Here is a 14,430-nt window from a genome sequence, read left to right as displayed (position 1 = left end):
ACCTAAAATATATGCATGCAATCTACAAAAGAGAGGGTGGTTTTGAAGATGAAGTTTTGTCAAAAGGAGATTCCAGAAGACAAATTTGTTTCTTTTTCTTGCATGGTGATGCCAAATATATCTAACCTTTGATACATTGGTAGTTGGAAATGTGTGGTTTACAAGTGCCCTTCAAAATCAAGCCATTTTAACAGTATTTTCAAGAACAAAGCCGCTTCCAAACGGTCTGGCTGTTTTTCACACAAAAACAGTCCTCCAATCAAGTAATGACAGGTAAGAAAAAACACACAAAAGGCAATACGGTAGACCACAGAGAATCAAGGTAGTTCCTTTCTCATTTGCATCGCGCAAAAGCATTCGGGTTGCTCACTGCTTCGTTGGTCTGTGCACCTCCCTCAGTTCGACGCTGACGCCGACGTGTAACGTGACGACTCGAAGGCATGATTAGCGCCCCTCTCTTGCACTAGCACGGCGTGATTTTGGGACAGATTGCACCGCCTCTTTCTTGTGGCACTTGTGAAACATCTCTGATCTCATTTGCACCGCCCCAATCTTAGTCTGACGCCGACGAAGCTTAGAAAGTCCGACGCCGACGCAACTAGTTGTCCACAAGGATTTCATGGCTGACACTCAGGGATGTGTTTGATTAAATACCACAAAGGGCTGTAAATGGCTGACACTCAGTTGCCCACGAGGATTTCATGGTTGACTCTCAGGATTTCTAGCTTTGTTAAGCCTTTCTTCTTAATCTTCTAAGTAAATTCAAATTTATTTGCATATAAGGCTTGCAAACAAAGCCATTCTACCTCTGTTAAGCCTTGCTTGGTAGCAATAGTTATAACTACATCAAATACATGTGCATTAGATGTCCATTAAACCTAGTTTCAAGAACCATAAAAACAAAAAACGATTAATGGCCTATATAGACCATTATTCTGGCTTATGTAAACCATTATCCACCTGGCCTATGTTTGTGACGACGTACAGTACTCTAGCTAGGTGCTTATCTATTAGTCAACTCCTTAATGGCCTATGAGGACATCTCTTTGCAGAAAAGATCAACTGGACCAAGTCCTTGCATGCATGCAATAGTATTTGCATATTCTGGAAAGACTCGATTTTAGTGCATACGTGGACTTGGTATATAGTTTGTGTGATCCTTATTGTCAATAATCTTATCATATTGCGCTTCTCTTAGTTTATTCTAAGTCTATAGTTAATTCTTGACATAAAGTAGGGAACAATTAAGTTTGATCATTTGGTGAACTCTATGTTTGGAGAATATGCAATCTAATTGGTTTGCACCTTTTATTAATTTTAACTATGTTATAGCTACAACTATACTTGTATCAACTAAACTTTTTAATGCACACAAATGTTTTGAATAACTATTGAATTTATAATTTCAATGTTTAATGTGATTGTTTTGAATAACTAATGAATTTATAATGTGGTGGTTTTGTATTGAAGGAACTTGAGGCTGAAAGTGTAGATGGACAATGTAATGTTAATGTTGAAGATGGGGTGAATGTTGAAGATAACGTGAATGTCCAATATTGTGTGAATGTTGAAGATGGTTTGAATGTCGAAGATAGGGTTAATGTTGAAGATAGAGTGAATATCGAAGAAGGAGTAAATGTGGAAGATTCGAGTAGTAGTCCTTTGGAGTCATACATTGGCATGATATTTGATGATGTGGAAGATGCCCAAGCATTTTACAAGGCATATGCAAGACGGAAAGGTTTTGCAATTCGGACCAATCATACTCGGTTGTCGAGAGATGATAAAAAACTTTGTGCAGTAGACTATGTTTGCACAAGGGAAGGATTTCGGCGGGTAAGTCGAAAAGAAAAAGAACGAACAGTTCCTGAACTTGCAGAGACAAAGATTGGATGTAAAGCAATTATGGGAATAAAAAAAGATGGTGAGAAGTGGATAGTGAACAAGTTTGTGGTTGGACATAACCATGTTCTACTTACACTGAGGAGTACTAGTTTACTCCAAGGAAATAGGAAAGTTACTAAAGTCTAAAAAAAATTTATTATGACTTTGAATGAGTCCGGTGTACCGACAAGGAAGATTATGTCAGTGTTGAGTAAAGAATCAGGCGGTGACTTCAATGTTGGATGTATTGGCAAGGATGTTGAAAATTACTTGAGAAACAAAAGGAGAAAAGTATTTGAAGAGGGGGATGCACAAATGTTATATTCTTACTTTCTTGAGTGACAACTCACAGAACCTGGATTTGTGTACTCCATGCAAGTTGATAAGGATGGATATATGAGAAGTTGTTTTTGGGCCGATGCGAGATCAAGAGCTGCATATCAGTATTTTGGAGATGTTGTTACATTTGATGTCACGTACCTAACCAATATTTATAAGATGCCATTTGTGCCATTTTCTGGAGTTAACCATCATCATCAGACCATAATGTTTGGTTGTGCATTGTTAGTTAATGAAACAACACAATCATATACATGGTTATTGAGAACATGGCAAGAGGCAATGCTTGGTAAAGCCCCTTCAACTATAATTACCAATGATGACAAGGCTATGGCTAAGGCCATTGCAGAGGTACTCCCAAACACAATTCATAGGTTGTGCTTATGACACATTTTACAAAAGTTTCCCGAACACTTGGCCCATGTATATAACAAATTCCAAGACTTTGGGAAAGATTTTCGCGATTGCATCATTGAGACAATTAGAACTGATGTGTTCGAGCAAGAATGTGCTTCTATATTAGTGAAGTATGAGCTACGAGGAAATATTTGGCTGCAAAATCTTTATAGCCGACAGTATAAATGGGTTCTAGCTTACTTGCGTTCAACATTTTGTGCCGGCATGTCAACAACTCAAATGAGTGAAAGCATGAACAAATTTTTCAAAGATTATGTTCATTCAAACACTATGGTTAGTGACTTTGTGTATCAGTATGAAAAAGCTATAGATGCACGTCACTTTAAAGAAAAAGAGAAAGATGTGTGGACAAAATCTACGCGGGCGATATTGAAGACACCTTTTAAAATTAAAGAGGAGATGACAATAGTTTATACAAGAAAGTCTTTCATGATCATCTAAGATGAGCTGTTCAATAGTCTACGGTACAAACAAACAAAATTGTCCAAAGAGGGTGAAAGCAAGACATATGAAGTCGTACCTTATGGTAAAGAAACACCTGTTTATCATGTGATATTGGAAAGTGGTGACGGATATACAACATGTACATGCCAAATGTGGGAGTTTATGGGGCTTCTTTGTAGGCATATCTTGTGTGTTTTTGGCAAGAAAGTGAAGTTAGATAGGTTGCCACAACATTATGTTCTTGAAAGATGGACTATTAATACTAAGAGTCGACCCATTCTTAACATACCATGTTCTAAAGGGTAAGTTCGGCAAGGACAAGATGATCCTACAATGAGAAAAAGCAAGTTAATGATACAACTTTATGACATTGTTGAACTTGGGTCGTAGTCAACTGCAAAACACAATCACCTATGTTTTGCATTGGAGAAGGTTCACAAAGAATTACTTGCAATGGAAGATCATGTAGAATGTTCACAAAAAGGGGATCAACCAATGACATTCAAATGGTAAGAAGTCAAGTTGTATCAAACTTTTCACAAACAGTCCAAGATCCTCCATGGGTGCCAACAAAAGGACGACCAAAATCATTAAGAGCGAAGAACCCAAAAGAAACACAAACAACAAAGAAAAGACATTGTAGCATTTGCACGAATGAGGGACTTGCAAAAAACAATTGTCCTTCAATGAGGTATAATAGTTTTGTAGTTATTTGTATTTTATCAGTTTTTAATTGAAAAAGTTGAAAAGGTTTGTGTTTTGTTGTTGTTTTTGTAGGGATTTTGGGCCAACAACTGACAACATATTGATCATTTAGAATGAATGTGGGAATTTTCTTATATCTTGTATGTGATTTATTTATCTTTTGTTATGTTTAATTCAGCTTCAACAAAAGGATTAATTTAATCCGTCTTTATTTTTAATGTGACAGGGAATTTGGCTTTCTTCACAAGTTTGGCGGAATTCAGATTGTGAAGAGACTTTGTTTACCAATGTTTGTTGTACTGATGTGGCAGTTTAGCTACAAGATATTATTTATTTTATTCTGGTTGCATTTTCTTTTGGACAATGACATGTATCCATGAATTTGATATTGGTTTATCTATGATATGCTTGGATTTGATTTTAGTGCCATGGCAAAAACCTTACTTGGACATAGAGAATTTCAAATAAACTAGCCAGCATCTGATCATACCAATAAAGTTGGGAAATTTCAAATGCATTCAATCCATGAAGGATGTTCTCATTACATTAACCACATTTAGTACATTCAAATACAAGCATCTGATCTCAAAGTGTCCGATGCCGACAACGTGTTACAAGAGTCGTAGCACTAACCGAGATACATTGTAATTTTTTGGATACATAAAAATCACACCACAAACTATTATAAAAAAAACCATGAGAAGCGTAACACTTTCAAGACTCCCTTGTACTGCTTATCCAATGTTTTAAATTTGGAATGTTCGATGTGTAGCCGCTCATGAAGTAGCCTATCGTGCCTCCATTCAGCTAACTCCAACGTCATCTTATAGTAGCTGTTTTGCTCACTTTGAAGACCAATCCACTCAAAAAATGCACATTGTTTATTAGCTTTGTAGTTTGGACAATTGAAAAATCTTCTACCAAAACTTTTTGCTTTTCCAGATATCCGTAGCTTTGCTTGGCAGCCACAATAGCAAAGTAGTCTCTCCAAAATAATTTTGTCTTTCCCTCTTTCGGTCCAAGAACTTGACCCGGAATGAGAACCCCAACTCTTCATTTGCTATCATAATATTGAAGAAAGAAAGTAAGTAGTGACTGAAAAAGTTTTAAAATATTGATAGGTACATTTTGCAATTAAGAGATTCTATAAAATTTTAACCATAGGTACCATAAAACTCCCACAACATGATTGTTTCATGTTCTAGATTGCAAACTAAGAGATTCTATAAAATTACATATAGTTAACAAATAAGCCTCAAAGCCAAGGGTAAGAAACAATCTCTTTTAGAAGAATACAGATGAACTTCAATTACAAGCGCACAAACAAAGCATGTTTTTGCCTATTCTTTGAACTTTGAATGTAATGTAGCTAGAAAGTATAGACAGAACAGGTTGAAAGTTAACAGATAAGCCTCAAAGCCAAGGGTCAAAAATATGGGGAATGAAAGCTGTATACCCATTGATCTTATAATATTTTGCCCCCTTTGTCAATCTCTCTCACTAAATATTCTAATACATGACAACAAATACAACATAAACTGGCAAACCTAATTATAGTAACTTCTAGCTCTGTAAATTGGCCTGTGACGCATAGAGATTCGAGTTTATCCATGTGTATGCCAAACTTTAGGCATACTAGACACTGGACTCAGCAGACTAAAAGACTAGCAACCAATGTGTATTCAATCAAGAGCATTATTTGTTGTGATAATTGACCCCCATATTAATGTATAAGTAGAAATGAAATTCGAATCTCAGCCTAGTTGCCTATCATCCTGTGTATTCTCTAAGTAGTAGAATTTTGATTCTAGAGTAATAAATAATCATGTATTCAAACCAGTCAAACCATTTGTCAAATGAGAAATCTAGAAACGGTTATACCAATTTTGGGGATAAGCTTCGACGAAGAGAGGGTTCGACGCCGATTTGTGGGGATTTCCTACGGGTTGAGCTTCGATGAAGGGGGAGTCCAACCGACGCCGTTCGTGGGGATGAGCTTCGACGAAGGTTGAGCTTCGACGAAGGGGCTGCTCGGGTTGAGCTTCGACCTAGGGGATGCGATTCAGGATTGCGAACAGGGGTGCGGGTACGGGTGCGGGTGCGATTTGATGAAAGGGGTGCTGGGTTGCGAAGAGGAATCAGGGGTGCCGGTGCGAAGGATGAAGGCCTGTGCAAGGGATTTCCTTTGAAGGGGGTGCGAGTGATTTTTGCAAACAAATTGATGTTTTGATGTTTGATGGTTTAGGATAGATACGGTGGATGGCTTATGTGTAAGTTTATAAGTGGGAGGCTGTTTTTATTTGAAAACCAGCCGAATCGGCTATAAGGATTTCTCTTTCAAGAATAAGATGCGAATGTCTAACAAAAGTTGATTACATGCATGCTATCTTAGTATAGTAACAAATACTTTAGTGTTTTGCAAAATTTGTTCCTAGGACACATAAGTGAAACTTTGAATCTCTCAAATCAACATATTCTTGTCTCCACATTGAAATATATATATATATATACATGTATATGTATATATATAATTAACCACTCAACCGAGGGAACTCCATTGGACCTTTTCCACGTGTCGACGCCAAGTATTACAGGAACAACCCAACTCTACAAGAACAACCCAACCAAACTACATACAAGATATTTATGCCACATACTAGACCCATAGCAAATACCAGAGCAATACATATCACAAATTGTAAGCACAAATCACAAATCAGACCACATATCATACCACAACACCACAGATCAAATGAGTTTCCAAAAAAATCAAACAATACAAATATAAAAAAAAAAAAAAAAAAAACGAGGCAAAGCATGAATTTTTACCCTTGCCACACAATAAAAATCGAAATAGAGCGACTCAGAGAGGCAGTCTAGGGCAAAAATCTCAAGTCCCAACCCAACGATGCAACTATAAATTTTTGATGTCGAGATTCTATCCCAAATCGATTGTCCCTGCTGACTGCTCCTAACCTAAGCCAACAGAGAAGAAATTGATTCCTTCGGACAAAGAAATAAGCAACGAAATTGAAAAAAAAAATGGAGAGAAAGGGAGAGAGGGAGTGTCGGACTCTAAAGGGAAGAGAGAAAGAGAGAGAGGGAGAAAGGGAAGAGAGAAAATGGAGAGAAAAAATTGAAAAGGAAAAAGGAAATAGATTCTAGGGGGGAGGGAAGAAAGGGAGGGGAAGAGAAAGGGGTGTTGGGAGAAAGGAAACGGATTCATGGGCGTAAAGGGGTAGAGCAGTTGGACAAAATAATTTTTTAATAAAATAACGGGGAAAGTTATGAACAGGCTTCGTTTGGAACCTAAATTCATTTCAACTCATCTCAACTCATTATTACAACTTTTTCAAATCCCAACACAAAATATAATAAACAATTCAACTTTTTCAAATCCCAAAATAATAATAATATTATAACAATATTTTATCATTTCAACTCAACTTAACTCAGTTCAACATCCAAATGCAGTTGTAGTCTCTAAACATAGAAATGACTTTGAATATATTGTAATGTTTACGGAATCCAATGCAATGATTTTAAAGAGAAACCATTCAAATTTTGGAGAGAAGTAGTGTTTAACGAGACCGATGCCAGTGCTCTAATGTGGGCTTTAAGGTCTTTCTTCATCCCTTGCCAAATAAAGTCAGCCCTAGCCATGTGTAACGATTTTTGGTAACCAGCATGTCCTCCATAAGGGCTATCATGTATGTAGTGTAGGACTTGGGTCTTGAATGGTGAGTTTTTTTACAGATAAATCCTTCCGTTTTTTAATAGAAGCCCATTCACCATAGAGAACCCTTGTCAGCCATCTAGGCTTGTGATAACCCTTGAACAAATTCAGAGAGTTCAGAGTCAGTCCTATAAGATGTCTTCAGATTCTGTAGCCACATAGGACCTAAGATTGTAATCCCAGCTACAGATCCTTCCTCTCAGTTCTCTGTTTGTCTGGACAAGGTATTAGCAGCCTTGTTTTCCCTCCCCTTCTTGTACTCAATCACAAAGTCATAACCCAACAGTTTGCTGATCCACTTTTGTTGAGTGGGTGTCACAATTTTCTATTCCAATAGGAACTATAGGCTTTGTTGGTCTGTTCTGATAATAAAGGCCCTTCCTCCTAAACAAGGCCTCCATTTCTTCACTACATACACCAAAGCTAGGAGTTCCTTTTCATAGGTCGATAGGCCCAAAGCCTTTCCCTTAAGGGCATGACTAAGGTCGGCTAAGGGTCTACCCTCCTATATTAATATAGCCCCAATACCTCCCCTTAGGCATCACACTCGATAAGGAAGGGCTTAGAAAAATTAGGTAAAGTCAAAACTAGAGGTATGGTCATGGTTGTCTTTAACCTTTCAAAGGCTTGAGTCGCTGTCTAAGTCTATTGGAAGGAATTTTTCCTTAGTCATGTCATGAGTGGGGCAGCCAATAACCCATATTGCTTGATAAACTTTCTGTAGTAGCCCATGAGGCCCAAAAATCCTTTTAAAGAGTAAAGAGATTTTTGTTGGGGCCAGTTAAGCATAGATTGGATCTTAGAAGGGTCGGCCTTCGCCCCTTCTGCTAAAACCAAATGCCCAAATAATCAATCTCTTGGCAACCAAATTTGTATTTACTCTTCTTGGCAAAAATGGATTGTGCACTGAATGTTTCTAGCACTATTGTCAAGTGCACCACAAGTTCTTCCCTGGTTTTGTTGTAAACCAGAATGTCATCAAAAAACACAATCACAAACTTCCTTAGATAAGGCTGAAACACTTCATTCATTAGCTCTTGGAAGGTGGCATGGGCATTTGTCAACCCAAAAGGTATCACAAGGAATTCGTAATGGCCTTGGTGGTTTCTAAAAGCTGTTTTGGGTACATCCTCCTTCTTGACTCTTATTTAATGATACTCTGACCATAAGTCCAGCTTAGAAAAAGTTATAGCTCCTTGTAGCTCATCAAGTAGCTCATCTATGACTGAGATGGGGAACTTGTCCTTGATAGTTTTCTTGTTTAGTGCACGGTAATCCACATGGATTCGCCAATTGTCATCTGCCTTTTTGACCAGTAGCATAGGGGATGAGAAAGGTGATTGACTCAACCTAATAACACTAGCTGCCAGTAACTCTTGCATTATTTTCTCAATTTTTGTCTTCTAGAAAAAAGGAGTATCTGTAGGGTCTTACAGATATAGGTGCAGTCCCTTCTTTAAGCTTAATAGGGTGGTTAAAACTCCTTTTAAGAGGCAGCCCCTTTGGTTCCTCAAAAAACTCATTAAACCTACCTAAAACTATCTGTAAGTCAGAAGGTACCATTGCCTCTCCTTTATTAGGTTCCAACTCACAAATCTAAAGGAGTATTCCCCTCCTCTCTACTTTAGTTAACTGTGACAATTCCACCCCATCTATCTACTCATGAGGCTTGGGGTTCAAACCCCTAAAGGTTATGGATTTCTTTGAACAATGAAAGTCATAGTTTGAGAAGCAAAAAATTAGTAGAAAATAACTGCCCTTGCACCAAAAAATCAATTTCCTCTAGTTTGCCTCCACTTCTTATTCTTTCCCCATTGACCACCCTTACTTCAATTTGCTCCATAGAATTAATGGCCAGCTTAGCCTTAGAAATAATGTGGGGTCCAAAAAGTTGTGGCTACTTCCTGTGTCTATAAGAATTACCACTTGATGTCCCTTCATCTCGGCCTAGCACTCGCATGGTTCTTGGGTTGACTGACCCAGCAATTGCATGGAGTGATATTTCAGGTGTTTCTCCCCCCCCACATTCTGCACAACTACTTCCCCTTCATCCTGGTGTGGCTTCTCGTTTTCCTCTTCAATTAATTCACTCTCTAGTGAGAATTACATCCCTTCCATAACAAATAGTTTGGCCCTTCCACATTTATGATTGGGTTTCCATTTCTCCTCACAAAAATAACAGAGACCCTTCTCTCATCTCTCCCTCATCTCATTAGTACTTACCAGTTGAGTGGGTAGGCTTTCCTTGGAAGGAAAACCCTTAGCAACTGTGAATCTTTCTTGATTGCAGGAGACACTGACCCTGAACCCCCTCCCCTTCCCCCACTGTAAGTACCTTGGGAATGTGTGTTGTAAAAGTTTCCAGGTATAGTTCCTCTCTTAGTGCTGTTAACATATTCTTCTTGAATTTTTGCAAGCCCAAATGCTAAATTTAAGTTGTTGGGTTTAAGCATCCTTATGAGAAGCCTAATCTCATCATTTAGTCCACTAAGAAAACAACTAAGTTTATAATTCTCAGAAACTCCTCTAAGATGATTAGAAAGTACCTCAAATTGTGTCATGTAAGTTGAAACAGTTGAAGTCTGCCTTAGTCTAGTAATAACCTCCATGGGATCATCGTATGATGAGCTACCAAAATGAATTTGCAAGGCCTGAATAAAGGATTCCCATGTATGGAAGCTCCCTGCCTCCTTAGCATCTTGAAACCAAACCAAAGCATCTCCTTCCATATAAAAGGAATCCATTAAAACCTTTTGTTGATATGGCATTGGATGCATGACAAAGTAATGGTTCACTTTGTAAACCCAGCCAATATCCCCATCAAATCTGGAAAAATAAAGTTTGATGGAACGAAACTGCATTCCCTAGAAGCTCCAAAGCCCTCTTTTTTCACTTCTTCATCTTGGTTTTTGTGGTGAGTGTGTCTCAAATGGGTATGGGCCCCATCATTCAAGGTCTTTAATAATAGATCCATTTTTTCTCGCTAAATCATCCAAAGATTTCTGATGACCCTTTACTCTCTGTTCTTGCATGTCCTGGTGTTGTTTCATTCCTAATACCAGCTTCTCGAGCTCCTTAAATCTTGTGCCCTTCGCCATTGTAGAATGCTCCAGTCGCAGGATCTTCAAGTCTGATGCCAACTTTGTTACGGTTCTACTTTAGATCTAATTTACGAAAAAAACTGTAAAGGAAATTTGTAAGAGAGACTCTGATTTTTTGAGAAAATCAGAAAATCAACACCTCCAATATGGCGTTAGCCTTGTAATTGTTCTTCATGATACTTTCCCAAAACATTCTACCACACTTTAACAGAAAGCAAAGCAAACCAAAGCAGAAATGACTAGCCTCGTCTGTTTTTAGAGATGAAATGAGATGAAATGAAATGAGTTGAGATTAAAGTTAAAAAATTGAATAAAATATAGTTAGAATATATTTTTTTAATATTATTTTTGTTTTGGAATTTGAAAAAGTTGAATTGTTTATTTTATTTTATATGTGAATTTAAAAAAATTGTAATGATGAAATGAGAGATTTTCAAAATTTTCAAAATGCTCTTTTTAGAATAACGGGCCATCTAAAGACAAAAGCTATCTACTACACTCTAAGACAAGCCCATGTTTATTACATAACTACGGATAACGGCCCATGGCCCAGCCCATCAGAATACTCTTCTCTATCCCATCTTCAGTTCCGAGTTCCGACACGACCAAACACTACTCTTCGATCTCCTTCTCGAAGTCCCTAACGCAGAACAGCAAAATGGGGAGTTTTCGAAGAAGTCTGATCGGCGTGCACCGAATCCTCAATTCCAATAGAAGCTCCGTCGCAGCCCCTTCCTCTCAGGCCTTTTTTGGGCCTCGATATCGTGGGGTTTCCCATTTTTCTTCAATCAATAGCAACGATACTCTGTCGCCTGATATCGATCTCTCCAACGAAGAGAGTAAGAGACGCTTGTTTAACAGTCTGTTATATAGGAGCAAACAACGAGGCTTTCTGGAACTGGATTTGGTTCTAGGGAAATGGGTGGAGGAGCATATTCATTCCATGGATGAGAAGGGTATTAAAGCTCTCGTTCACGTCCTTGACCTGGTATTCTTCTATGTTCCTTTCTCTTCTCTTCTCATGTTTTAGCATTGATCATAAGCCATTTACATCTGTCTTTGATACCATTTATTTTTTTAGCAACAAGAGGGGATTCCTCTGATAATTCAAATGATTAAATTAGGTCTAACAAGAAGAGATACCTCTTAGACTAAGATTAGAGCCTTTATTGATTTTTTCTTAGGGGTAAAAGACTTGCTGGTTTCCTTGGACAGCTTACTCTGCGATTCTATTAGAAAATGAATTACTTCTTGGGAAACAGAGACTAAATACTCAATGCATTGAGTTCTTACTTTGGATATGGTGTATCTGGTCTTCAGGAAAATCCGGATCTCTGGAAGTGGCTTACTGGGCAAGAGCGACCCCCCGAATCAGTGAAATTAAATCCTGTGAGACATGATCAAGATATGAAAATTCAATTATTTTTTTCTCTTTGCTTTTCTTATTATTATTTTTTTTTTCTAGAAACTTTTATACTTCCATTTGACTTTTCCTATTTATTTGAATTCAATTTTCTCATTCAATTTATTCGATCTTATAGGTGTTTACTGCAGTGCATGACAAGGTTATGAACAACCTCAACAGCCATTCCGCCTCGGAGACACGAGCAATACCTGGACAACCATGGGTAAGGGGGTGGGAAGATATGAGTAAAGGTCGAGACGGTCCTATTGCAGGGAATCAGTAGTTCTGCGAGCAAAACTGAGCTATGTTTTGAATAATGCGTTTGTCCCCTCCACTGGAGGAAATAAATAAGATGTGTTTGTTATTTTCGTTTCTATTTGTTCTTCCCATGTCTAGTTGTTTTTAAAAATAAATAGCTTTAGGGAAACCAAACTGCACTGGAGCCTTGCCTCGAGGCCAATGTGGTGTAATAAATCATATATATTTGGCCTATGTTCTGTATCCAAAGTTGCTTATTGTAATGTAATATGTCATATATTTTGGTTCAAATGTGCTAGTCTTGGTAATTCGTCCTACAATGGAAACCGTATTTTCTTTATGTTCTGTTCTCTGGAACTTTTGACTTTTAAATGTGACAAAAACTTATGCTACGAGAACAGAAAGTAGAAGCAAGAAGAATTATCAAATGCTAGTGTTGATACAGTTTCCAGCCTATTGAGAAAGTCTTCAAGGCTCTTTCTCTCTCCACCTGCAACCCAAGAAGATTTGGTGGCTGCTCCTACTTCAAACACTCCGAAAATCAAGTAAGTTACTTTGTGAGATCTTAGGAAGAAGAAAAATGACAATCTTTTTTTATCTTCTTTTCTCATGGGGTCTGGTTGTATTTATAGGCTATCAAGGCAAACTGGGGTAGCCCTTTCCTGCTCCTAAAAACGTTGGCTACTGCCGTTTAGCTTTACATTCTCCATGACAGAACAGTACATCGCATTTAAGGTTCCTCAGGCTTTATGTCTTTTGTATTAAATGTGTCATTAGGTCATTTTTGCGTTAACACTCTTATGACTAGTTTCGTTATGGGCAACTTAACTTCTCATTAGTTTGACGTAACTTATCTCTTCGCTTAGGATGCCAACGCTCCTCGACTTTGTCCTCAAGCATTGGGGGTGGGGAGGGTACCCCTTCCTTGCGCTGTGGTGAGCACTCCTCATCACGAGCACCCTTAGAGCGAGGATCCCTATGACAAGATCCCTTAGTGGTGAGCACTCTTCGGGGTTGCATTTCTCGTTTCGAGGTCCTTTTGGTGAGCACTCCTTGGAGCTCGAGAGTGAGGATCGTTATGACCATATCCCTTGACAGGGAGCACTCCTCGGGGCGAGCATTTCTCGTAGCGAGGTCCTTTCGGCAAGTGCTTCTTAGGGCAAGCATTCCTCAAAATGAAGTTGTTTTAGTGAGATTCCTTTGTAGCGAGGCCATTATGGTGAGCACTCGTAGCGAGGATCCCTTAGTGGGGAGCACTCCTCAAGATAAGAATCGCTCACAACGAAATCCTCTTAGTGAGGATTTTGATGGCTCATTGGCTTTCAATGTCGATTGGGTTTTTGGGTCTAGGAAATTGGCCTTAGGTTGATCGGGCCTTTTGGGCGGACTTTCCCTCTTAATAGTATCCCCAGATTTTTTGTTATCTTATAGGCACGCGAGAATTTCCCGTCTAATGGCTCTTTACGACGTAACACACTTGCATTTATTACAGGGAGCTGCTACAGCTACATAGGGATCCCACAAACTTAATGCCACATCAAATTTTTTTGTTGTTTTGTTTGTTTTTTCATCAATTCAGTCGCTGTATTACAGTTTACTGCAGCCATCCTGTCTGCAGCTCCCTCACGCAACATCTCGCACGTCCCGCATTTTCTTAGCCACACAGCTCACTCCTTCACACACGACAACGGCCCTCTCCCTGCCTGGTATCTCTCTCTCTCTCTCTCTCAATCATTCTCTGGTTTCCGTTTTTTCATTCCTTTTTTTTTCTCTCATGTATTGCTAGCTTCATTCCTCTTCTTATTCTTTTTTTTTTTTTTTTCTTCTTCAAGTATCTATCGCCGGTTCATTCCTCTTATTCTTCTTCTTTTATTTGATTTCCTTTATTTATCGCTAGCTTCATTTCTCTTCCTTTTTTTTTAGGTACTATTCCTAGCGGCGTCCTTTGAGTTCGAGAAAGTAAGTTCCAGATATTCTCATTTATTCACTCCTCTTCTTTGAGTTCCAGCTTTTTTCAAGTATTCCTTTCATTTTTACACATTCAAAGTGAGATAAAAATGATATTTTTACACATTCTTAAGGGATAAAATGTATATTTTCGTAATGGCAGTAACTTTGGGGATAAAATATCATGTAAGGGA

General features: G+C 38.3%; 2 protein-coding genes across 3 annotated transcripts; both read left to right on the top strand.

Annotated features, from left to right (window-relative positions):
- The first annotated feature begins 1,025 nt into the window (after nt 1-1,025).
- LOC121237668 (protein FAR1-RELATED SEQUENCE 5-like) lies at nt 1,026-2,031 on the top strand. Its single transcript, XM_041134511.1, has 2 exons — nt 1,026-1,091; nt 1,471-2,031. The coding sequence occupies exons 1-2, from the start codon at nt 1,026-1,028 to the stop codon at nt 2,029-2,031; spliced, it is 627 nt and encodes a 208-aa protein (XP_040990445.1).
- Nucleotides 2,032-11,220: 9,189 nt separating this feature from the next.
- On the top strand, nt 11,221-12,416 carry LOC121237658 (succinate dehydrogenase assembly factor 2, mitochondrial). Of its 2 annotated transcripts, XM_041134496.1 has the most exons (3): nt 11,221-11,614; nt 11,947-12,015; nt 12,168-12,416. In XM_041134496.1, the coding sequence occupies exons 1-3, from the start codon at nt 11,285-11,287 to the stop codon at nt 12,312-12,314; spliced, it is 546 nt and encodes a 181-aa protein (XP_040990430.1). In that variant the 5' UTR covers nt 11,221-11,284; the 3' UTR covers nt 12,315-12,416. The 2 variants fall into 2 exon arrangements, with proteins under 2 accessions (XP_040990430.1, XP_040990431.1); XM_041134497.1 differs by lacking the exon at nt 11,947-12,015.
- The last annotated feature ends 2,014 nt before the right edge of the window (nt 12,417-14,430 follow it).

The sequence above is a fragment of the Juglans microcarpa x Juglans regia genome, chromosome 6S, assembly GCF_004785595.1.
Source record: "Juglans microcarpa x Juglans regia isolate MS1-56 chromosome 6S, Jm3101_v1.0, whole genome shotgun sequence".
Classification (NCBI taxonomy): Eukaryota; Viridiplantae; Streptophyta; class Magnoliopsida; order Fagales; family Juglandaceae; genus Juglans; species Juglans microcarpa x Juglans regia.
This window is presented reverse-complemented; position numbering and strand designations above follow the sequence as displayed.